Here is a 24093-nt window from a genome sequence, read left to right as displayed (position 1 = left end):
TTTGGATATATTTGGGAATATGCAGGAATTGGTCCTTTTAAGGTTGTAACACCTTGTTTTTCACACTTTGCAGGTTTCCCAGGCTACAGGAGAAAGGGAGGCAGTGTTAATGTGTGTCTGTGCAGCTTTCTTGCCATATGCCACTGCCAGGTCTAGCTGGCTGACTTGAAACTATTGGCTTGCCAGTTTGGGTGCTGAGATTCTCTGGTTTGATGTTGGTTCTGTTGAGCTTGTAACAGTGCCCTTGCTTTGTTTAGGTTCTGCTGCGATTTTCTGGTTTGGCATTAGTTCTGCTGGACTTTGTTGGTTTTGTTTGCATTGGAAGTCTTGGCCAGTGTGGATGCTTTTTTCTGTTTGGCTAAGGCTCTTTTTTAGACTTCTGTCTTTAACCTGGAGAAAGCATTGGATAATGTCTCCTCTGCATAGGAAATAATGGAGAGTGACTGGGGGCACCATTTCAGGGGCCCACAAAATTGGACCCCTTGACCCAATCGACTTGACACTTGGGAAAGCTTTAGTGGACAAGCAGGACTAGGTTCCCTGCAATTTTGGTATAGTTTGCTTGAAAAATGGCCCCTCCAGCCCCCACCTCCCAAAGATTCCCCCATATGGAATAATGGAACCAAATACGTTCAGAATTCCAAATAAAACCTTAATACTATACCACAGTATTTTTGGACCCAAATATTGGGAATACCAAATATATATATAGCATTCCAGATTCCTGAATCCAAAAAATACAATTTTTTAAAAAGTGCACAGCCCTACAGTTAGCCATTCCAGTGCAAACCAAAAACTCATAAGAGATTTATAGTAAAATAATTTGTTAACTTAAGCCTTTTGTCTTAAGAGGTTTCACTTTAATCCACCTCTGAGGAAAGGGCAGGACAAAGTCTTTTGAAATCGGTATATTAACAGGGCCAAATACACTCCTAGTATTTTCACACAGTCCTATCCTGGCAGAAAAGTACAATCCCAGTGTGAAGAAGGGTCCGTAGACAGATTTCTCTCTAATCCATCCATAACACTCTCCACTGTCCTAAAGGCCAGGAACTCAGGAGGTTTTCTTCTTGGCTGGATTTTGTGATTTCTGCTTTGTGTATCTGAAACTGCGCAGTGGGTTTTGCTGCCCCTGCAAGGAGGAAACAGAAGAGTGAGAGACTGCTGGTACCAAGCTCAGCTTATTGCCCTGTTTCTCCTAAGCAACTTGGAGTCGGAGGGGAGGGGAGATCACTTAACACTAGAATCCTTTTCAAAGTTGACTTCAGCTCGCTTCCACACACTCGCATCCCCTTCCATGCATACAATCTTACAGCAAGAATTCAGAATGACTCTCTCAGTCCCAAATTCTTTGACAATTAAGGTCATCTTCTGAGTCTTTCTTATCATCTTCTGCCTAGGCAGGTAGCCACCGGAGAAAGAGCATTTTCTATAGCAGCACAAGCCCGGTGCACTCTTTACTTCTAGTATCAGGCGCAGACAGGTACTTTTCAGGACTTATAAGGCAATCCTGTGCAGTCTCTCCAATCTATGCCCACTGATTTTAGTTGCCTTAGATTGGAGTAACTCTACACAGAATTGTACTGCTAGTGTCTGTTTTCTTTGAGCTGCTTATTTGCTCCCTTGCACTGATCTGCAGAAATTGCTGTTTTACTCATTTTGCTATAGCTTTTGACCCAAGTTTTTTTTTTTTTTTAGTTTAGAATTTTAAAAGTACTTTTCTTCCCATAAACCACTTTGGATATATTTTGTAGAAAAGATGTATGAAAATTGTTGAAACGAAAAGTAAGTTCAGGATGGTGAACACTACAGCCATACCAGGGGCATCAAATGAAAGGACTGGAGGATAAATTATTTGACAGCCACCAAAACCATGCTGATTATTTCTCATTGAGAAATAACACCTACTAAACTTACCATCAAGCCACCAATGGCCGGTAACAGAGGGCTCCATCTAAAGGCCTAGATAAGGAACTCATCCTTGCAAAATGCAGCAAAAGGATTGATCTCATTCTGTTATGGTATCTAATGGAGTCTCATCTCTCATCTGCAATCAAAAGCTAGCAAGCGAGGAAGGGATTTATTATTCTTAATAAAGGGGTGGAATCTTAGCATGTGTTCTTGGGAAAAGAGATGCCTCCCAAAAGGACAGGACACTAGAACACGGGAGATACCTCAGACAGCCTCCAAACCAGGCGTAGGCCACCTCTGTAGTCCCCGTGTCCCGCCCCGCTTCAATATTAATAGCAACACTACTGACTGTGCCTATGTACAGACTAAACTTGGCAGCACTGCACAGAGAAAGGAGGTGGGGGTGGATGGGAGAGCTGGAATTATAGTCAGCCTCCTTGCAGATACCACAAAAGCAGTGAGATGCAAGAACACAAACCTTAGAACGAGGTGGCATTGACTTCCGCCGCTTGTGTTTGATGAGGGGTCGTACAACAGCTCGTAGAGTAGGGGGCACTATGAAGAGAAACAAAAGAAGCTACTGGCTGCTACTCAAACAAACAGAAGAGCATACCCAGTGTTCTTTCTCTCTGATCCTCTCCACCAAGCTTCTACTGCAGCTGACTTCATTCATCATCATCATCATAAGATTCCTATCACATCTGTCTATTGGGCCAGTCCTAATGCATGCTCAAAACCAACTTTCCTTCTCGACAGATACCTATTCTGCAGTCACTCCACTAGTTACTAATCAGTTACCAGGTTCAGTTCAAGGTACTGGTCATCCAGCTACAAAACTCTTTACGGCTTTTGATCCACATATCTGCAGGACTGTCTCTCCATGTTCCACTGCAACAGCTTCACTCATCTGAGCAAAGCATTAAGATGCCACTCTGCAAACGGGTAAGATCAACAGCTGCTTGTACAAACACAATCTCTCTTGCACCCCCATCTTACAGAATGGGCTTTTTTATTTTGCAGAACGTGTAAAACAATTGTTCAGGATAGAATTTTTTAAAGGGGAACAGGACTGAAGCCTCTTGCATTGTGTTCTTACATCTTGCTCTTACTGCATGGTCTTCGGTCTTCTACTTTTATAATCCGTTTTCTGCATTGTTTCTTGTATGGTATGTCTTATTGGCTTTGTTTGCATTGTTTTATAATTTTATAATTCTAATCTATTGCATTGTCTTTTGGATATCTTATGTTTAATTGCTTTTTAAAAAATACTGAGTAACCCATCATGAGTCTCAGCAGGAAAGATGGGCAATAAAGTAGATAATACTTCTCTGCTACATCATGAACAGCAACACATGAAACTTAAAGAGTATTTTCTATACTCATGGGAATTTTTAAGTAGGAGTATAAAGACATCTATAAAGATAGATGTGAGCCCTGTGGTATGCTGTTACTGTGCAACACTGCACCAACCCCTCAAAGCAGCAAATACATGCTCTCAATAAGCACATTTGCTACTTCTTTCCAGCAGTGTGCACACACTCTTATCTGCTCCTTACCCAGGTATTCTGGCATGTTGCGAAGGTGCGGCTTGATGATGGCTGGGTGAAGGGGCCGGTCGTGGCGCAGGAGATTCAGATCCCGGGGGTTGTCTTCAAAATATGTCTGGAAGAGAAAAAAGTTGCAAGAGGTAATCAGCCAGACCAAAAGCTGTTGGTCCAGCCCCCACCCTGACACACATGCTACGCACATCTCCACAAAGACTCTTGGAAGATGGGGAAGGGAGAGGGGGGACCCCTATGACAAGTGTAACTTCTTACACAGTAACCCACAGAATTATACCTTCAGTTTCTCAGAGTTGAGCAGCTCCTCCTTGATCTCCCGGAGCCGAGCCTCTTTGATTGCCTGCTTGGTAACTGAACGCATGGCATCCTGGAAGCAAGAAAGGGACAGAGGTCAAGCAATGCTGCAGCCATGTGGTACATGATCTGCCTGCACGGTTGTAAGAACCCACCGGCAAACCAAGGTAAAGGTGTGGCATGGGGTAGGAGAATATAGATGCACCCATTTAGCAATCCCCACCTTTGTCTGCATCATAAAATTTTCAGACCATGCTTCAACTTTGTTAACTGTGTTTACTCAAGTCACTTATGGGACTTCCCCCACCAGGTGGAAGCTACTTCTTCCAATCTGCCACTACTTGGAATTTAAGGGGAGCAGGATGTCTGTCTCCTGGGCCCCACGGAGAGCGCTGCTTTACATGACAAGCAGAGGCAACTCCTAACCCATTCTAAATATCTACAAGAACCTAAGAAGCCAGGATGCTTCCAACAGAACATGAGCAGTATCAGTACCCAAGTGCCAGTTCTGAGGATTCTTTGGGAACTCTGTCTACCTTGTCTTTCATTTTCTGAAAAATAAACATGGCCAGACAGATCTTGTATCCTAGTACGTGCTAGAGTCCTGAACAGGACCTCACAGCCACACCCACAAGCAGCCTTACAAGAATGAAATGACATCCAAGAAAGAACATGCCATCTGTATCCCCTAGAACATCCCATCCTCCTCCTCCACATATTTTGATGCTACCCAGGTGAAATACTAACCCGACAGCGATATCGGAGCCCCTCAATTTCTTCCATCTGGAACTGGTATGGTTGTAAGGTAATAGCATCGCTGTCTGGGGAGAACAAACAGGAACCGTTTTGGTTATGGAAGAGCAACCACTGCTGTGCATAGCCATAAGGAGACTAGCAGGAGAGGAAGGACAGCTTTGTGCCCAGTGCCCTTTCTGGCTGACCTCAGCAATCTGTCGGCCTGTGACAAACTGAAAGCTAGTACACTCACCTCCCACAAGTGCTGCCTCAATCTTGGCCAGCTGGGCACTCTCTGAGAAAGACACAAAAGTTAGGACTGTTCCAGGGTTGTTGGCACGTGCTGTTCTGAAAGAGAAGAAAGGGAGGGCACAGCTGAGACCAATGCTTTGGATACTGACAGCCATGAACCTCTAAGCAGTAAGGGCAGACCCAGAAACTACAGACCAGTATTACATAACTAAACACAGACTGAGTGCTGGAGCTCAAATGGAGCTTGCAGGCAGCTGAATGTCACTAACAGAAACTCTGCCTTAGCCTGGCGTCTATGTCCACAGCCTGTTCAACGTCTCCAACATTATGGAACATGGGTTCTTTATCTACAAACAAACTACCGTTGTGCCAGGTTTCATCTACAACAATCCTACTATCCTCATTTCTCTTGCTGATACAGCAGCTAAGCACGCCAGAGCTTACACAGAAGGCACCACCACACACAAGTCACTACGCTTTCACTTTAAAACCAAATAAAAACCAATCTCCACAAAGCAGCACTGGAATTTTCCTTTTCTGTACTTCACTGAGATCCCAAGGCATCAAAATTCTGTCCTAGGTGCCAAACAACTAGTGTGGTGTATTGTTTAGAGTGAGACTAGGATCTGGAAAGCTCAGATTCGAATCCTCACTCTGTCATGGAGGCTCGCTGGGTGATCAGGGGCCAGTCACACTTTCTAAGCTACTTCTCAGGGTTATTAGGAAACTAAAGCAGAGGAGAATGAAGGAAGCAACTTCAGCTCTCCACTGGGGAGAAAAGGCATATTTTTATTTACTTTTATAAATAAAAATATCCATGCAAAAGCAATTCCAAATTCCCAATGACACGTGGTCACTTAATAGTCTGGTCAAGTCACAATGCTGAGATTTCTTGAAAACCCAAACTGATTCTTGTATTACAGATATATCAAGCTTTTTCAGTTAAGTGACAGATACCCCCACCCTCTCCTAGGATGCTGACCTGCCTGCTCGGTGGATGTAGGACTCAACTGAAGGAGGGAAGTCAAAGTTGATGACAGCAGACACATTCTGGAAATCAATACCACGTGCAACACCATACTCTTGGCCTTTCTTTCTGGAAGGAGAGCAGAAGGACACTCAGACAGCTGCACCCAAGATACTGCCCAGCCAGTCTAGGAGAAAGGCCCTTCTGAAGTGCCAAAGATCCCTGAACCTCTTCAGTGAATCCTGTAGGACAAATAACAGAGCCTTAGGAAAGGCTGGCTGGGCCAACAGGCACTGGCAACATCAGAGGAAAAGTGCTGATGCTGTGAACGCTCAGCGGAAACCTTCATCCAGTTAGCAACTTCAGCCTCCTTTTATTTAATGCTTAAATATTTGGAACTGTTATCTACTAAGCAAACACACACTTGCCAGGGCAAACTTACTTCTCTGCTTTCTTGCCCTTTTTCTTTTTTTCTTCTCGTGGTCCCTCTGGCTCTGCCAGGTGCTGCTCATCTGTTGCGACAATGTAATCATAGAAGCCCTTATTAAACTGAGTGATGATATGGCATCTGGAAGTGAAACAAAAGTATGAATGAGCCGCTGGTCAACAGGCCCTCTTGCAATCCCAGAGGACTATGATGGAGTCAGCCTCATAATTTATGGAAAACATGCTCTGCCAGGAACTCTGCTTGGACATTAACTGTTTGATCCCTGTACACCTGGCCCAATGAAGCCTACCCAAATAGATTGCGATCCCCACAATTCATTCTTTTGACCTAGTGCTTCAGGAGCAGAGGGTACCCCTTAAAGAAAAGGACTTCAACTGTATACCTCTTCCCTTCCCCCGCAACTCCACGCCAATCCTGCTGAGGCTCACCTAGACTGAACAGGCAACTCTGAGTTTAGCACACAGGCAGGGATGCTGAATTGTTCCAGGAAGAGCTTGATGCGGTAGCAGCGGTCAATGGTGCTCACAAAGAGAATCACTTTTCCTCGCACCAGCGAAAGCTTCAGCAGTGCATAGAGCAAAAGAAACTTATCATCCTCTGTCTCACACCGAATCTGGTACTGGCTGAGCTGGGAGGCGTCTGGCAGTTGTGACTCCTGCAGCTTGAGAGTCACCTGTTCAGGAGATACAAGCAAACAGACCCTCTTCCAAGTGAACTTGAGGAAAGTGGTCAGATACTTTACTCTTCTCACTGTGCCACAGAACCCCAGGTAGTAGGGCAAACAATGGAAACAGTAGAAACAGAGTCAACCAATCAGGAGCAATTGCTGTTCTGCAAGGCTCAATGGCACAAGGAACACCCAGCCTCCAATCCACCTCAAACAGGCCCTGGAACTTTGCCCCCTTTCTTACAGGATTATGTAGCACCAGCTCTTTCAGTGCTTGCACATCCTCATTGAAGGTGGCTGACATGAGGAAGGTCTGGTAGATCTTGGGCAAATGGCTGGAAAGGAACCATACGAAACAAGAATTAGCTTACAGGTTAGCCTTGTAGACCCCATAGTCCAACACTTGATCTGCACATACCACCAAGAAAATAATTCACACAGCCACCTTTGCACGAAGCAGCAGATTTTATTCCTAAGACATTATATCTACCATTAAGGATATAGTCTCCAAATGTATTCTCTTTTGTCCCTTCCTTCTTTCAAGCCCCTTGTCGAAAAACATGATGCACAAATTCATTTCTCTATACTAAAAACTTCCCTTCATCCATTGAAGACTCTTAATGCAGCAAAACTATTTTCCCCTATTGCATATATATAGTATTCACTATGACTTGTGACTGGCAAGTTGAGCCATTTGCTTTTACTTGCAAGAGCCAGCTTTCTCTGACAAGGCTAAACTCAGTCCAGGATTCCGCTTGCATTATTTTCAAATAAAGCATATCACGTAGTCACACAAAGCTGACCACCACAGAACATCAATACTCTGTCTAGCTGCTTGAACTGCCAAGAAAATAATGACAGCAGAGATGTAAAGGCTCGGGGGCGGGAGGGGAGTGTCATTTTCTTTTGGGAACAAGTGAAATTCTTTTCAAAATGAGTCTTTGTTTACACATTGAAAAAGTCTGAAGACTTTGTTTTCAATTTCTGCAATGGAAAAACTGGGAAGCACTAAGACGATTTCGATGAAACATTTCTACTCTCTTTAGAATGAATGTATTAAGATAGTATAGAGTACTGCTACTTACAGCTCTTCTCTTAAATATTAGGTGTATTTGCAATTTTGACAGTAGAAAATTGAAGCATCTACAGTGGGGGTGTCAAGCTATAAAATCTACTGGCATCCCAGCTACACATAATGCAGATTACTGCAATGCACCGTATTTGGAGCTGCCCCGGAAAAGTGATCAAAGACTTAAATTGGTGGAGAATGCCTCAGCCAGAATGCTGAATGCAGTGGGTCATAAAGACTGTATCAGTCTGGTCTTGGCCCATCTACGCTGGCTTCCAATCTGTTTCCAGGCACAATTCAAGGTTTAAAGCCCTATGCAGCTCAGGACCAGCATACCTGAAGGACCGCCTACTCCCTTACAAACCTACCCAACCACTGCAGTCATCTTCTGATGACTTTTTCAGACCCCCCCCCCTTTTTTTGAGATTAGGTCAGTGAAAACCAGGGGAGGGCCTTCTCAATCTCAACACCAGACCTCTATAACTCTCTCACTCCAGGGAGTCTCACCTGTCCCTTTCGGTTGCCGTCTTACACAGGAAGGTGAAGACTTGTTTCATCTAGCATTCCCTTAGTGATCCCTCCTTCTTGCTGTTTTAATCGTTGTTTTTATGTTTTTGTATATGTATTCTAGCTTTAATTTTAACTGCATTAATTATGTGTTTCTGTTTTGTTTTAAGTATTTTAACACAGGTTTTTATGATGTTTTTACCTGTTAGCTGCTTTTGTAGCATATATATAAAAATGAATATAATCTGTTCTCTGTAAATGGCACTCACATGACCCCTTTCAGCCCTACATGGCTGCTCCCACAGCAGAACTGTCATGCTGTTTCACTGAGGGGAGTAACCCCTCTCAGAGATCTATTACATTCTGCAGAAACCATCAAACACATTAAATTCTTAAGATCTTTTTGCCTACTACCAATAACTTGTGCAATTATGCCCCTCCCATTCCTGAACTACCAGAAACAGTGTATTAAGGAGGTAAGTTCTGGAAGGAAAACATCACCTGGCAGGCTCTGCTCCTACCCATGACTGTCTTTCTAGACAGGGCAGACCCACTTCCCACCTCACCAGAGCAACCTCTTCAGGTCTTCTTCAAAACCAAAGGAAAAAAGCAAGTCCGCCTCATCCAGCACCAGCAACTCTAGTGAATCCTGCAGGCTCAGGTTGTGCACTTGCAGGTGGGCCAGGACCCGGGAGGGTGTGCCCACCACCACGTCTGGCTTCTCCATCAAAATGGGCCTGGAAAACAAAAGCCAAAAAGAGTGATTTGGAGTAACAGTCCCCAAGGACGCAAACTGCAGAAAGGACCAAATACTTTCTCCCCGCACCCCATTACACACGAGCATTGCCTAACCACCTGCAACCTCACACCTCACCTCTGTGCAGACAGGTCATCTGATCCCGAGATGTCAGCAAAACGCACATGGAGAGCACAGTGTGCAGCCAACTGCCGGAGCATGTGCACTATCTGCCGGCCCAGCTCACGGGTGGGCACTAGGACCAACACGCGCACCGCCTGCGCGGATACTGATGACGCCTGTGTGAGAGACAAGAGAGGGTAAAGGGATATGCAGGTTAGAGAAGTCATTTCCCCCTCCTCTTACAGCTGCCAACCTCCAGGTGGGCCTGAAGAGCTCCAGAATTTCAACTGATCTCAAGACAACAGAGATCATTTCCTCTGGAGAAAACGGCTGCTTTTGAGGATGGTCTCTATGGCGTTATACCGTCTGAGTCTCCTGCCCTCCCCAAGCTCCACGGCCAATCTCCAGAAATGTCCTAACCAGGAGTTGGCAGCCCTACCTCCTCACCATTTTGGCGTCTAACAAGCGCTGCAGCAGGGGCAGGGCGTAGGCCCCCGTCTTGCCGGAGCCGGTCTTCGCACGGCACAACAAGTCCTTGCCTTCCAGGGCCAGCGGGATGGCGGCCTCCTGCACCGCCGTGGGTTTGGCCCAACCCAGCTCTCCGACGGCCTAGCGAAGAAAACAGGGATGGGGAGGGCGGGAAACAATCACACGCATGCTCCGGAGGAGCACCTCTATCTCAGGACGGGAGACGGGACCCCCCGGCCCTGCCCGGGTACCTGTAAGAGCCGCGCATCCAACCCCATGTGGGCGAAACTGAGCTCGTCTTCCGCCATGATTAGGCCGACGAGTTCGACAGGCGGCTGGCGCTTGCGCACAGCCGTTTACCACTGGCGGAGAACCACTGAGTTCGATGGGCAGAGCGTCCCCAGAGGACCATATCCGGTCTGTCGTCTTACAGAGGCCCAGCCTCGCCTCGCCTCGCGAGTGGGCGTGGCCTTAGACTCGTCGATGTCTAAGCGGCTGTCGAAAGCAAGCTTCCGGGGTTTGGCTCTCGCAGGCAAGAGCTAGAGTTGCCAACCTCCAGGTGAGGCCTGGGGCTCTCCCGAAATTGCAACTGATATCTAGACAACGGGGATCTGTTTCCCTGGAGAAAATGGCTGCTTTGGAGGACGGACTCCATAGCATTATCCACTGCTGAGCTCCAACCCCTTCCCAAACCTCGGCCTTTCCAGGCTCCACTCCCCAAATCTTCAGGTATTTCTAACCCAGAGCTGATAACCCTAGTCTGCTTTCGTGGACTGTAGTTCCTCAGCCCCATTCCTAAGGTCCTGGGTTTCTATTAGCAAGAAGAGGGACCAGTCCTGTCACACTCAACACTTTTTTATTCAACACTTTCACAGCCGTCCGTGCAAGGCGGCTAAGATCCCTCTTAGGGTTACAATAATACAACCTGACTCACTCCAGCATAAAACCCCTCAAATAAGAGCTACAAAATGTAACCATAAAACCATAAAAAACTTCCACCAGTAGACCAAGATCTTTTTTAGCTGTTAAGATACGTGATCCCAGTGATACTGAGCAACTCAGGGGCCACCAGTTACTCGTCTGAATACCATTCCCCACAGCGGCACCTGCCCAGCTTCCAGAAAGTGGACAGGGTAGGTTGGGCTTGTTTGGCAGGTGGTTCACACCTCGAAGCAGCCACCATGTGAGCTTCCCTGAGCTGTGGGCCTCATGCCGGGGATGGAACGACTCATCGTCTCTACCAGCCCCCTACTCTTCTCCACAGCCTCTGCAGTCACCCTGGCTGCCAGGAGAACAGCAAGCTGGCTGCATGGAAGAGAGTAAAAGCTATCACCATTTACCATGGCAGCCACCCAAGGAAAAAGCAAGCAGCAAGCTGACCACAGGGAGTTTTACTCCCCTTTCTCCACAATCAGCTTGGTCTCTTCCAGGTGCCTTGACAGCCTCTCTCTCTAGCCTGAGGGAAGCTCTTCTCATTCCAGCTATAAAAGGGCTAACTAATTTTCAACAGTAGTTTAGAGACCACATGAACAGAGATATTGTTGTAATTTAAGAGATTATAATTATATATTTTATATTAAAATTATATTGCACCTGCATGCTTGAACTGTTACATGCAGAGAATTAGGCCGTCCCTGTAATAACTGTTACATGGGCATACAGTGATCTGTGGTCTTTTTTGATCGTTGTGTATGCGGCTCAGTCCCCTAGAACATCAGCTCTACTACAGTCCACCCTCACTTCACCGTACGTGGATGCCATTTCACTTTGTTCTGCTGCATTCACTGAATAGCAGCTTCCAGATGTTGATTCAGTACAAACACAGCTGCATCTAGGCATTTATTTTTAGAACTGGTTGCCATCAGCACATTGGTGATACACAATCCAAAACTTTGGCTAGCCTTGGTTAGGCATAGCTTTAACTAACTCCAGGGTTACTAAACAGTACATTAAATTGCTGCAGTAATTCTGCTCACATTTTATGGCTGGCAAAAACCATCTGCAAAATATAATAGGTTATGTGTTGGAGCTCTGGTAGCTACACACATGGGCAACTGATGCTTTTGCCTCTTGGAAAACATGAAGGGCAAAGCTTATGCCCAAATGCCAGCTGGGCATTAGGAATCAGGTACTGGAGGGCATATGTATGGTTGCGTCTGAGTTATTAGATTACTGTTCTAGGTAGAGCTGAGCTCTACTTGAAGACTTCAGCAAGACTGGCCTGGAGTAAACAAGTCCACCAGTCTTGAAAGACTGGCACTGCCTTCCCCCACCCCCACCCCCCAGGCATAAGTCCTAGAACTCACCATAAACCCTAGTCTAGGACCAGGTATTTAACAGACTGCCAGCTCCTATTTGACCTGCTTGTAAACTGAAATCAGTATCAAAAGCACTGTTGTCTGCCCCCGCCCCAGCAGCCTTTCAGATAGGGATTTTCTGTAGTGACACTTCACTTGGGAAATTGCCTCCCCAAGCTACTTGGCCTGGCACAGACTTTAAAAAGACAACAGGTAAAGCTTTTACATACTCATGCATTGTGGTGTTCTCTGTTTGTGCCCCTTGTTTTTTTACCTACTATTAGTAACGTATAAATTTGTGATTATTTAGACGTCATCTTTTATGAGCTAGACTACCCCTTGTGTGTCTGCCTTCAGAACTGAGGGATGTAGTGTTTGGAAATGGCAGTGGCACCTTGCCAGTTGAATAACCTCTTGAAGCTTGCCTAGCATCAACCCCAAACATTTCTTTTTACTCAGGCTTTTAAGCAGCTAAACCTTTAAAATAGAATTTCCAGTCAGCTTTTAGCTTAAGAACTATAATATTCGGCTTTTAAAAAGTTATTTTATGATCTTGGCTGGGTTTGTTTTTTGGGCAGCCCAATCCTAAGAAGGGCACGGAAAGTGAACAGGAACCGAACTAAGGCTTGCGAGGGCGCATCTAGCCCGTACGCCCGCGTAAGTGGCCTTCCGCTCGCGCTGGGACGCGGCGCTGGCCCGCCGGCGGGCCAGCACCGGTGCAAGCCACAGGCGCCCGGGCGGCGGCGCAGAAGTGGCGTAGAGCCCTACGCCGACGCAGGGGGGGGCGGGGAGCAAGGCGGGGTCGGAGTTAGTCCGCTCCCTAAGCTCCTCCAGAAGCGGGAACGCCCACAGCAGCGCAAAAAAGCTACGCCACGGAAAAAGAAGGCGTAGCCCATAGGCGTCCATGGAACGGCGAAAAATCAGCCCCCTCTCTGAGCGCCTCGCCCCGCCCCTATGGCCCGAAGGAGCATAGGATGAGAACTATCCCGGGGACCAATCAGCGTGCGCGCCCGGCATGGACGAGCCCCCCTCTCTGCACCCAATCACCTGCGACCGCGCCCTACAAAACATCCGGCCAGCGCCGCCCAAACCCCCAGGTAAGTGAGCACTCGGCCGGAGGCTCTGCCCGTCTGCTGAGTGGCATTGCCCCTTTGAAAACCGAAACGGGCTGAGGGCATTCACATTGGCAGGCGCAGAATGCACTCAGGGGACTTTGCGAAAAACTGGGGGAACTTCGCATAAAGGGGAAGAGGTGCCTAACTGCCTAACTCTCTTTCTACCGTGATAGAAAGAATGACTCCACAGCTAACTGATGCATGCTAGTTGCTTCTAACTAAGCACAAACAAACTAACCCTTCCGTGGCAGAAGGGAATGACACTTTGCAAATTAACCGCATGCTCTCCCGTTTCCTTGCAGGTGCCCTGACTCTTGCGCTCCCACCTGGTGATGACCGACAGAGCGCTGACAGGTAAGGAGGAGGTGGGGGGGCATTCCGCAGATTAGTGCAAACCGCCCATTCACCTGAACCCACCCGCTCACTTGCCGCTTTGGGTGAGGCCCAGCAGGGGTGGGGGGCAACCATGCCCGCCCCTGGCTGCCTCAGAGGCAGGCGCCTCGAAAACCACATGTGGCCAGGTGTTTGTTGTGACCAGCTCATTCTCTCCCTTAAAGGTAAAGGCTTGCCAAGGCCGAGTGCATCCTCACCAGACCGTCATGCATCAGCTGCTGCCCTCGACCATGTGCAACCCCCCCCCGGATGGCGGAGTGTGGGGCTTGCCTTGCCAGTGGAACGAGGCAAAGCCCACACGTGTCTTTTTCCCCCACAGGCACGTCCAGGGCATGGCTGCTCCCCCGCGCCCCACCCTCCCCAAACATCTCTGACGGACGGTTGGCTGCAGCCCAGGAAGCACCGTCGCGCCGCGGCCTGCATCCCAGCCCCGCCCCTCCGAGCGGGAAGGAGGGCTGTGTGGAATGCTCCGGCTCCCTCGCCAGCCTAAACGCAAGCCCGCTCTTTCCAGTGCAATAAAACGAGATGTACAACAACTGTTTTCTGTGTCTGCGAGTCTGACTTCGTCCTCCGCCCCTCCCCCAACACTCCCGTCACATCTCCCCACCTGCACATTGCCACAAATGTATCCGACACACCCCGTCTTGCCTCCCCGCCCCCTCCCTCCCTCCTCCTCCCCCCCCTCCTCCTCTGTATTTGACCAGTGTCTGTACCACCCATCTGCCGAAGAGAACTTGATTCTCAGAAGCCTATGCCACAATAAAATTGGATAGTTTTAAAGGTGCTACGGGACCCTTTTTGAATTCGCTACCACAGGCTAACACGGCTAACCCCCCTGCATCTATGGCCAGGTAGAGGGTTGGGGCGGGGCATGTGAGCGGGGAGGGGGATCAATCCCCGGTGGGGAGAATAGCTGGCACCCGATAAGCAAGGGAGAGGGTGGTGCGAGCTGCCGCTGCAAGGGAGCGGGAGATGGCAGGGGAAACGGTCCGCTCGCTGGAATCCTAGCCCCCACCAATGGAGAATCCAGGGTGGTGGCAGGCGGATGCCATATCCCGGGCAGGAGGTCTCGCGCGCCTGGGGAGGGTCGCCCCCATCGCAGCCGCAGCCCCAGCAACACAGTCCCATGAGCGGCCGCCTCCCAGAGTGGGTCCAGCCCCTCGGGCGTCTGCAGCAGCCCCATTGGTCATTCCACCCCAGGGCGTCCTGCCTCGCATCCAATCCCGTGGAGCAGTTGCCAGCCTCCCACGCCAACAGGCCATGGTTGTTGGGAGGGGTGGGGTGTGTCCGAGGCTGCGCGTGGCTCCGCCCTGGCTCGGCGCCGTCTCCTGCGTTCAGCAATTGTGGCCACTCGCGTTGCCCTGCCGGGGGGGGGGGGAACCACTCCGAGGCTGCCAGCCCCGCCAATCCTGCAGGGAAGGCCGCTGGCCCCGCCCACAGGGGCAGTGGAAGAGCGCATCAGCTGCGCAAAGTGGCTAAAATGCGGGAGCCCGAGGCCTCCCGGCTGGCTGCCACAGCGTGCCCCTTCCCCGGCCGGGCCATGCAGGCTGGGTGGCCACCCCAGGCCCGGGAGGGCCCCCCGATGGCAGGTTGCGTGACTGCCCCAGCTCAGGGCGGCATGCCAGGCAGGGCAGGTGCGTTAGGGCAATATGGAAGACATGCCAGAGCGGCCCCTGGCCAGTCCTTGTGCATCCTAAGCCCCCCCCCTTGGAAGGGATGCGCTGTCACCGCGGGCCTGGTCATGCGCTCATGGTGCCAGGGCAGGATATGGCTGGCAGTTCACCAAAGTATCGCAGGCAGACACGGGTCCATGTGTAGATGAGCTTTATTCCCAGTCCCACGGCGCAACGTACAGCCAGGCCCAAGGGTTCACGTCCCGCAAGGATGCACTTGAGCAGCACAGCATCCCCGCAAGGGAAGAGGGCCCTGGGGCCATAGGAAGCCAACCACCACGGCCCCCTCCCCTCCAACCCACAGGTCTGAGACGGGGGGGGGCCTGTGCTGAACCTATCCATGAACTATGCAGCTGCCAGACAGAAGATAGGGAATTGTTACATCTCAGACCCTCCAAGGTCATGCCGGCGGGCGGTGTAGTTCGGTGGGCAGCACAGAAACACTATACCCACAGCGGTCCCGGCTGCATGGAGGGCGACGGGTGGCGGGAGCAGTGGGCGGCCAGGCTCGGGGCCCAGCTCATTGCCAAGGCTGCCGGGAATGACCTCCTGGCAGATGAGGGTGCGATGACTGCGCGGCCAGTTTACCTGGAGGAGCTCTTCCCTGGCCGTGCGGAGGAGGCCCACCTCATACGAGCGTGGCTAGACACGGCGCTGTGCGAGGTGGACCATGACCTCCTGGAAGAGGAGGTGGCTGCGGGCCCTGCGCGCAGTAAGTCAGGGTCCTCGGCGCCATCCAGGGAGCCTCCTCTGCTGCCACAGAGGGCAGGCCATAAGGGCCCGGAGGCGTCCCAGCCACTTCCGTCGAGGCGCAGGTTGCAGGTGCTTGCAGCAGATGCCGGGCTGCCACCAACGGGTGCCCCCCCTCCCTCTCTCCCCCCTCTGCAGGGACCATCAATGACAGGTGGATGGCTGCCATGGACCGGGTTCACGGGGCATTCCAGCAAGCGCGGGCAGCGGCACAATGTGAGTCTCGCCAACAGGAGGGGCACGGGCATGTGGGGTGGGGCGGCCTGCGGCAGGGGTTGAGGGAGCGGGGACTCGGAGGGGCCGCCTGGGACACCATAGGGGCGTAAAGGGCGAGTGTTTGGCCGGCCGAGGCCCCCATGGCCAGGCATGGCCCTCAGCGCGCAGCATGCCACAGGTGCTCCGCGACCCTGTCTCGCACAGCTCGGTCATGCTCCTGGGGCTCTGCAGGGGCGTCAGGAGAAAGGCGACCGGCGGGCGGCAGCCAGGGGTCCTCGCCTGGGCCCTCTGTGGCTGGCAAGGGGAGCTGCTGGCGCACGGCAATATTGTGCAGCATGACACAGGCAGCCACGAGCTTGGCGACGGTGAACGGCTGCATGGCCAGGCGGCCGCCCGTGTGATGGAGGCATCTGAAGCGCATTTTTAGCTGACCGAAAGCACGTTCGATCACCATCCTCGTGCGCCGGTGGGCCTGGTTGTAGTTGGTTCTGTCGGCGGGCTCATCCGCAGGGTATGGCGTCAGGAGGTAAGGCAGCAATGGATAGCCACGGTCACCTGCAAGGGGAGGCGGAGTTAGGATCTCCCTTCCCATCCCCGTCCCCTCACAGCTCCCCCACCAACTCCTGACCTAGGAGCCAGCCTCTCCCCTCAGGCCATGATGACAGGAGCCTGTTCAGGCCGGAGGTGGTGAAGATCTGTGCGTCGTGGACGCTTCCCGGGAACTTGGCAACGAGGTCCGTGAAGATCCCCTGGTGGTCACAGGCTGCCTGGACGTTGATACTGTAGAACCGGTGCCGATTCCTGTAGACCTGCGGCTCCTCTCTGGGAGCGCATATGGCCACATGCGTGCAGTCGACTGCTCCAATCACATTGGGGAAGCCTGCAAAGGAGGAGAAGCCAGCCCGGATGGGTGCCAACTCTGCCTCCGAGGTGGGAAAGTGGATGTGCTCGCGGATCCGACCAACTAGGGCGTCCAGGAAGGCATGCAGGCAGCGGCTGGCGGATGACTGGGAGACCTCCAAGGCCTCAGCCATGACTCCCTGGAAGGAGCCGGTCGCAAGGTAGCGGAGGGACAGCAGGACCCTCTGGAGGACGGGGATGCCCCGGGGAGCCGCAGCTTGCCCCTGAAGGGCGGGCGCGAGCTCCTCGCACAGAGCCTGTATGGCTGCCCTGTCCAGACGGAAGCGGTCCAGGCAAGTCATGTCGCCCAGGAGCAGGGATGGCACCCTGGCCTGGAACCGGCGGCGGCGTCTGAGGCGGCGCCGCCTGAGGGCCGCTCGGACAAACACGGCTGGCAGGAGGTGGCTGGTCCGGATGGCTGGGAGCCGCGGCGGCAGTGGCGGGCACCAGGCGGGGATGATCAAGGTCCTGCCTAGAAGGAACGCAGGTTGAGTTTCAGCACCCTGAACCCCCCCCCCCCACGCACAGCAGCAGGCCTACCGGTCTCAGCGGCCCGTTGCAAGTGGTGCTCAGGAGCAGGTCCTCTGTCCGCTGCATGGGCCGTCCCAGCCACCCTTCCCGGTCTTGCACCCCCTGTGCCCTCCTCCATCTTGCCGAGGGGATGGGTGAGCACATGACTAGGTGGCTGGTTCCCACCACTTATCTCGGGGACCGGACATTCCAGCGGGCACTACCCCCATGTCTGCTGAGAGCACTAGTGGCGGCGGAAGCCAGCGCCAGGCAAACTGGACAGAGGCCGAGAGAGTGCTGCTTTTTGGGCTCGTGGTGGAGAATGCGGAGGTCGCCCTGAGCACGCACAGGGGCGCCTCGTCCCGGTCTCGACGACGGGCATTCTGGCAGATGGCAGCTGACAGGGTCTCGGCTGTGGGCAACGCGCCCCGCACTGCTCACTCGGCAATGAAGCGCTGGAATGATTCTTTCGGGCCCGCACGCAAACGAGTGCGCCTCCTCATGTCTCAGGGGGTTCCTTATGAGCGGGCCCTTGACGAGGGGCTCCCAGGCCCAGAGGCGGTCATGCGAGCGGTCATCCCGGAGGCGGTGGTGGGCGGCCTGGGCGTTGAGGTCCTGCCCGGTTAGTATTTGTGGATTCAGGGAGGCGAGGGGGGGGACGTATGGATCGTGGCACATGTGTGACAGGGCCTTTCCCGTGAGTAGGCACGGCCCCTGAGGGTCCAGACCCAAGCCAGGCGGAGGCAGAGGCAGCGGAGTCTGTGCCCCCCCTGGCAGAGAGCGGGGCCCAGGAACAGGCAGCCCTTCCACCGCCACAGCAAGCCCCTGCTGCCAGCGACGAGGAGCCTCAACCGGGCCCGTCGGGGGGCATGGATCCGGAGCACGGTATGTATCTGTGGCCCTGCTGCTGGTGGGGCCAGGGACCGGCTCGGCCGCCGGCCTCGGCCACACATCCAAGGCCACTCATGGCGCCGACCGGTCTCAAGACGAGGGGCTGCGGCCGCAGTTGGAATGGGTGTGCTTGGCCCGGCTCGGTGGCCTGTGGCAGCCCATGTTGGGCCGCTGCTCTTCCCTCCCTGGGGCCTCTTCCCACCCATGTCTCGCTCCAGCAGGGACCATGCGCCTGGAGATAGGCGGGGAGGTGATTGCCCAGCTGCGCGAGTTGCCACCCTCCCGGAGGACCTCTGCTGCCGGAGCGGCTCTCCTGCAGTCGCTCGGCTTCCCTGTGTCGGTGGAGGGTGAAGGTGGCCCTGGGACTCCGCCGGTTCAGGACACCTCATCGACAGAGCCGCTCGAGGAGCTGTCCCAGCCTGCAGCACCATCCCCTCCAGCCCCCCCGCCCCCGGGTGCCATGGGCCGTGTGCGGGAAGGACCTGGCTCCGCCTCTGAGGGGGAGGGGCCCATGGAGGGGATCCTTCCAGGCGCACGGGCTCGCGGCCCCCGCCCTGCCCAGCGGCTTCCCCCGACACTAGCCGCAATGTGGGCGGCGATCGAGAGGGAGCGGCTAGAGGTGCACGCTGCATGGGAGGAGGCGAACAACCGCGGCCGGGAGTTCATGGCTGCGGTACTGGAAGTGGGGGAAGGGGTCCGTGCCTCTCAAGTCCGTGCCGAAGCCCTGCTCGGGCGGCTCGTCGCCATCCTCGACCCTCCGGCCCCACCCGCTGCAGCAGCTCCACCCGCCCCAGAGGCACCCCTCCCTCGGGCCCAGTTGCGTGCGAGAGGCCGGGCCCGTGGACGGCCAAGGGGGTCCGGCCGCCGGCCTCGCCGGTGACCGCCGCTGCCGCCTTGGGGGTGGGGTGGGGTGTTTTGCTGCACAGACGGCTCTCCTACACGCCTCCCCTTCCTCACGTCTGCTGGGGGAGGTGGGATGATATAATAATAAAGGCTGATTTCTGTGCAATGGGTGTCTGTGTTCTTTGCCTTGGGATGGGGACGAGGGGGCAGGCCCGCTGTGTCTGCCTCTTGGTGGCGGCCTCAGGCCAGCCCTCCCCTTCGGCGCCACTGGGGGGCTGTCCCCTGCTGCCAGAGACTGGCTGCTGCCCTGGATTCCTCATGGCAGGGCGCCTGCCAGTCCCATGCCAACCTCTCTGGACGCGGCCGCCAGGGACTTGGTGCTACATTGGGCAAACGGGGGAAACGCTTCTCAGACTACGCCCACCCCTCTCCTTCCCGACTGCGAGCCCCGCCCGACACACGAGCCGAGGCAGTCTGCCAGCATGGGCGCGGTTTGCCTGCTGCTCTGGGGCCTGGCCGGGATCGCGTGCTGCCCATAGGCTGCGCCTTTCCTGGCCCCTCCCCCTGACGCTTGTCAGGAACAGCGCCCTTTGGCTGCGCCTGGCGGCGGCCGTGAATCAGACCCGCCCACAACACTTTCTGGTTCTCCAAAATTGCATCTCTGCGCCGCTGCGGGCGCCGCTGCGGCCACACTTTGCTGGCACAGGATCCGGCCCGGCGGCGCCGCCACACCACCAGTGCAGCCGCGTCGGCGTTGGGGCCGGCCATAGGATTGCGCTGTTAATAACATATTTGTACATTTATTATGTTTTACTTTGTAAGCTACCACGAGCAGGTTCTCTAGAGAAGTGGCATAAAAATCATCTAAATTAATACATTTGATTAAAAGAGCTGTTGAAGAGAAGTCTGATGGGAGCTGCGTCAACACTGCTTGGCCTTTCTCCATCAAGAAGATAGGAAAATAGAGGAGTGGCTTCCTGCCCCAATGACATCCCAAAACACTGTAAGAGACTCAGCCTTTAAGCATACAGGAGGCTTCCTACTTAACCTCTTCTGACCTTTGTGACCAGATAAGCTGAAGGCTGGACTTACTGTACTGTCTTCATTCATTGCTAATAATTGGTAAGCTGCCACATGTGGTAAATTTGGCAGATGGGCACAATAGCCATCTTTTTAAAGAATTCCCATAAATAATTACTACCTGCAGTAAGCCAGCCCCAGTGAAGGGCCTTGGGTGACTAGACTACTATTTAAGATTCACCAATCACACTGAGAAGGAACTTAGGATTTTTCTCCGGAGTTAATGTTTCCACTCCCATGGTGCCAAAGCATGTTCTTATTCTCTTCCCTACATAAAACCAGCAGCACAATAAATGATATTTCACCCAGAAGTCATAAAGGTCAGTGTGATTACAATGCCTTAAAGTACAAAGAAAGTTCAAGAAACATGATTTTTTTTCCAAACCAAGGGAAGCCGCGAATTCCTTTATTGAAGGTAGGTAGAGGAAAGACCAATTCAACTGCACATTTTCTGTATTTTAAAGTCCTCATGCTTTGTTTTCATCATGAACAGCAGATACATACAGCCATCTCGTCCCAAAAAACTCTAGTAAGGTTGAAAGGAAACTCCAGGTGGAGTAACTGCTGCTCCACTTACCGCTATGGTTGCTGCCGCCTTACATTTGTGGAATTCCTCACACTTTGAGGGGGGGAAATGAGGACGTTAAATCTGCTGTCCCACCACGGGCATTTAGTGCCCACCCAAGGCAACAATCATCCAGAACTTGTTGAGGAAACTGAGGCACACAAAAACAGTGCATTCCAAGTTGTTGAGAGTAACTGGGCTAATGGCATTGCATTGAAAGGGGATGTAATCCAAGAAACATTTGCTCCTATTGCTGAAGAAACAGAATCGAAAGACTAACTTTGACAAATGCCATTTCCCACTTGCCCCCACATATATTATCAAAACAGAGGTATAAATTTAATTTCTACCTTTCTTGCCTATCCCAATACCTATTTGCTAAAAGGAATTGCTGAAAGGCAGTAAAGTGAAGAATCATGATAGGGAACCACCAAAGCACTGCAGAGACAGAGCCTGCCAACCCCACAATCAGGACAAAAAACCCGAAGCAAACAAAAAAAGGGGGGGGGGGCTCTTAAATATCTCTGTCACAAACCTCTCAGAAAGTTACAGCCTCTCCCTGAAATTTGCAATGGCTTGGTAATCAAGCACTGAAATTCCGTACCTACCCCCAATGCAACCCTCAATACCAACCAAAGAGCAAGCTGGAGGCTTGCAGAGGGAGCACTAGTCGTGGTATGTTCTACCTTATGTTTCTGATTCAGTTCACAATTCTCATAAACCCAGAAGGGCAGAGATGAGTTCAGTGGATGTTGGAGAAGATTTTAATGAAAGTGCTTGCGATAAGTGCTTATACCAGTTTTTTGGCCTCAAAGAAGCTTTTGAGGTGTCTCATCTGCCAAACACCCGTGATGATGAGGATGATAGTTTGGGCAATGGACCACCACAGGACCCGCTGGTTGGTGCTTTCACTGGTCATACGGAATCTCTCCTCTCGGTACTGCAAAACAAACACTACTAAGAATGAGAAAAGGGATTGACCTGGCTTTCCCCCTACCCCTTCACCCAGGGGCACAGTTCAGTTTCCTTGTCTACACATCTGAGGCCTCAACAATTCCCCACCCCCCAAGACATGGGCCTTCTCTCAAAGCAGCTCTCCGACCCCCGCAGGTATCAAGAAATCCCTTGCCAAAGCCAGTTCTGCCATTCCTCCCACCCCGGTTCCTTGCAGCCACTCCAGATGGAAATCCATTGCTGCCTCTGACCATTTTACCGCAAATATAATGCCAGACTAGCTGTAGCTGAAACACCCATACCCTGAAGGGGAGAGCCTGAGGCCCGCCCTCTCTGCTGTTGCTTTAGAACTGAAGCACCTCTTGGCTGAACGTCCTCAGGCATGTCATAAATTATTTGGTAACAAGTTATTTGTTGTCATTGAGAAAGTTTAAAGCTTTTTCTTTTAATTAGAATGATTCTCAGAGAACTCCTTACCCTTTGGTAGTTTTGTTCCTTCTGGATCTGTTCCACTTGGTCCAGAAGCTGCCTGGCTCTTAACTGCAGCTCTGTCAGCTTGTCCTTTGCTGCAATCTCAGGGTAGTTATTTGTGTGCTCCCCAACTTGAATATCCAAGTGCACTCTCTGGACACAAAAGATGGGAAATGACAGGGTGGACCCCAAACACACAGCAGCACCCTCTAGAAGTAAAACAAGTCCCATGCCCAGCTTTCAGCCTTGCCTGAGCTCTTTTCATCTCATTTCCTAATAACAAATAATGTTCCAGGAGCCTCAAGGAGACAGAAAGCAGGCCGAGGAGACTGAAGAGAAGGCCTGGTGTTAGGCACCAGCTCCTCTTCCTCACATCTGACAAGCACTTCTCTTGCTGTCAGCATGGGTTAAGTGAAGAGGCCAGCCACTCCAGGCTACAGAGTGTCAGAGAGCCCTATAATGTGAGAGCAGGAGAGATGATGGTGCCGAAAGGCAAAAAGCTGGCTTACCAATTTGCCCCCTGAAAAAAGCGCCATGCGAGTGGAGTTGGAGTGGAGGCAGATCTGATGCTCACCATGGGTGTGCGACGTAAAAGTGAAGCGTCCCTCAGAGCCATACTGCCTGGAAAGAACCACCTGGAATAGCAATTGTCAGAAAGAATCAAGGTTGTAGTCTATTAGGTTCAAGAAGATTCTCTTCCACAGACACACTCCTGCGCTTGGCTCCATCCAGGATCCAGGCACCTACTACAACCCAGGAAAAGAAGCGAGGCGAGTGAGAAAGAAATTCCCTAGGAAGAGTCTTCACTGCTTCAGCATTGCTGACCAGGCCCCTTCATTGCATCTCATGTGAAGGGAAAAATGATTCAGAACAAGAAGGTGGGGGTGAGGGCAAAAGAAGCCAAGGGGTCGCTCGGCTGACCACTTTTGTTCTGCATGTCAGTGAGAGCCAGTAGTTAAGAGTGTCAAACTAGCATCTGGGAGGCCCCACTCAGCCAGTAAAGCTCACTGGGAGACCTCGGGCCAGTCCCACTCTCTTAGCCTAGCCTACCTGACATGGTTGTCATGAAGATAAAGTAGAGGAGAAGGACGTGAGCAGCTTTGGTTCCCCCCAGGGGAGGAAGGTGGAGTATAAAATAAACAAACAAACAAATGCGCCTGGACATCCTCCCTGCAAGCAGAACCTCCACCAACATGGGAGAAAACCTCCGGCCGGCTGGGGAGCTCCTTACCTTCTTGTCGGGGTCCTTGACCTCTACGAACATGCCCAGCCCCGGTGTGGACGGCAGGAAGGCCTCGGCCTGCTTGTCCCACAGCTGCGTCCGGTAATTGCCTGGAGGAGAGGAAGGCAGAGGGTCAGTGTCTCCGTCTGAGCCGCGGCCTGTCCGTTCATGCATCCTTTCCCTCCCCGGCTCAGCTCACCGATGACCATCGTCTCATCCGGGATCTCTTCGATGAAGCAGCGCTTCTCAGTCTCCCCGATGTGGAAATACAGCGCATGCGCCCCGCGGCCCACCAACTGCGCGACCAAGCACAGGGCAGCTACAGCCGCCGCCACCGGCAACCCCCAGCGCCCACCGCCCGCCATAGCCTCCCGCCGCCTGTGACTGCGCAGGCGCGAGACACGCAAGCGCGTTCACTCAGAGAGTCGTGTGACAGCTAGAAAGGCTGTTTCCGTTGGACAAGGGCGCATGCGC

At 52.4% G+C, this 24093-nt stretch overlaps 2 protein-coding genes across 2 annotated transcripts; both read right to left on the bottom strand.

The window, feature by feature from the left end:
• Window positions 1–770: 770 nt before the first annotated feature.
• Window positions 771–10054, bottom strand: DDX56 (DEAD-box helicase 56). The gene is made up of 14 exons (XM_054998618.1): window positions 9991–10054; window positions 9719–9880; window positions 9287–9447; window positions 8979–9149; window positions 7081–7171; window positions 6598–6842; window positions 6164–6289; window positions 5737–5850; window positions 4756–4850; window positions 4515–4588; window positions 3751–3840; window positions 3468–3573; window positions 2390–2466; window positions 771–1132 (listed from the first exon to the last, which is right to left on the bottom strand). The coding sequence occupies exons 1-14, from the start codon at window positions 10045–10047 to the stop codon at window positions 1055–1057; spliced, it is 1647 nt and encodes a 548-aa protein (XP_054854593.1). The 5' UTR covers window positions 10048–10054; the 3' UTR covers window positions 771–1054.
• Window positions 10055–20796: 10742 nt separating this feature from the next.
• On the bottom strand, window positions 20797–24002 carry TMED4 (transmembrane p24 trafficking protein 4). Its single transcript, XM_054998617.1, has 5 exons — window positions 23819–24002; window positions 23629–23729; window positions 22907–23032; window positions 22404–22550; window positions 20797–21912 (listed from the first exon to the last, which is right to left on the bottom strand). The coding sequence occupies exons 1-5, from the start codon at window positions 23982–23984 to the stop codon at window positions 21763–21765; spliced, it is 690 nt and encodes a 229-aa protein (XP_054854592.1). The 5' UTR covers window positions 23985–24002; the 3' UTR covers window positions 20797–21762.
• Window positions 24003–24093: the final 91 nt, after the last annotated feature.

The sequence above is a fragment of the Eublepharis macularius genome, chromosome 14, assembly GCF_028583425.1.
Source record: "Eublepharis macularius isolate TG4126 chromosome 14, MPM_Emac_v1.0, whole genome shotgun sequence".
Classification (NCBI taxonomy): domain Eukaryota; kingdom Metazoa; phylum Chordata; class Lepidosauria; order Squamata; family Eublepharidae; genus Eublepharis; species Eublepharis macularius.
This window is presented reverse-complemented; position numbering and strand designations above follow the sequence as displayed.

Excerpts from the sequence above, each read along its gene's own strand:
- TMED4 (XM_054998617.1), bottom strand. The coding sequence starts at position 23,984 with ATGGCGGGCGGTGGGCGCTGGGGGTTGCCGGTGGCGGCGGCTGTAGCT. Across the intron at positions 22,551-22,906 it reads TTTTTTCAGGGGGCAAATTG|AGAGTGCACTTGGATATTCA; the intron begins GTAAGCCAGCTT and ends TTTTGTGTCCAG. Across the intron at positions 21,913-22,403 it reads AGGAACAAAACTACCAAAGG|TACCGAGAGGAGAGATTCCG; the intron begins GTAAGGAGTTCT and ends TTTGTTTTGCAG.
- DDX56 (XM_054998618.1), bottom strand. The coding sequence starts at position 10,047 with ATGGCGGAAGACGAGCTCAGTTTCGCCCACATGGGGTTGGATGCGCGG. Across the intron at positions 9,150-9,286 it reads GATGACCTGTCTGCACAGAG|GCCCATTTTGATGGAGAAGC; the intron begins GTGAGGTGTGAG and ends TTTGTTTTCCAG. Across the intron at positions 5,851-6,163 it reads AAGGGCAAGAAAGCAGAGAA|AAAGAAAGGCCAAGAGTATG; the intron begins GTAAGTTTGCCC and ends CTCTCCTTCCAG.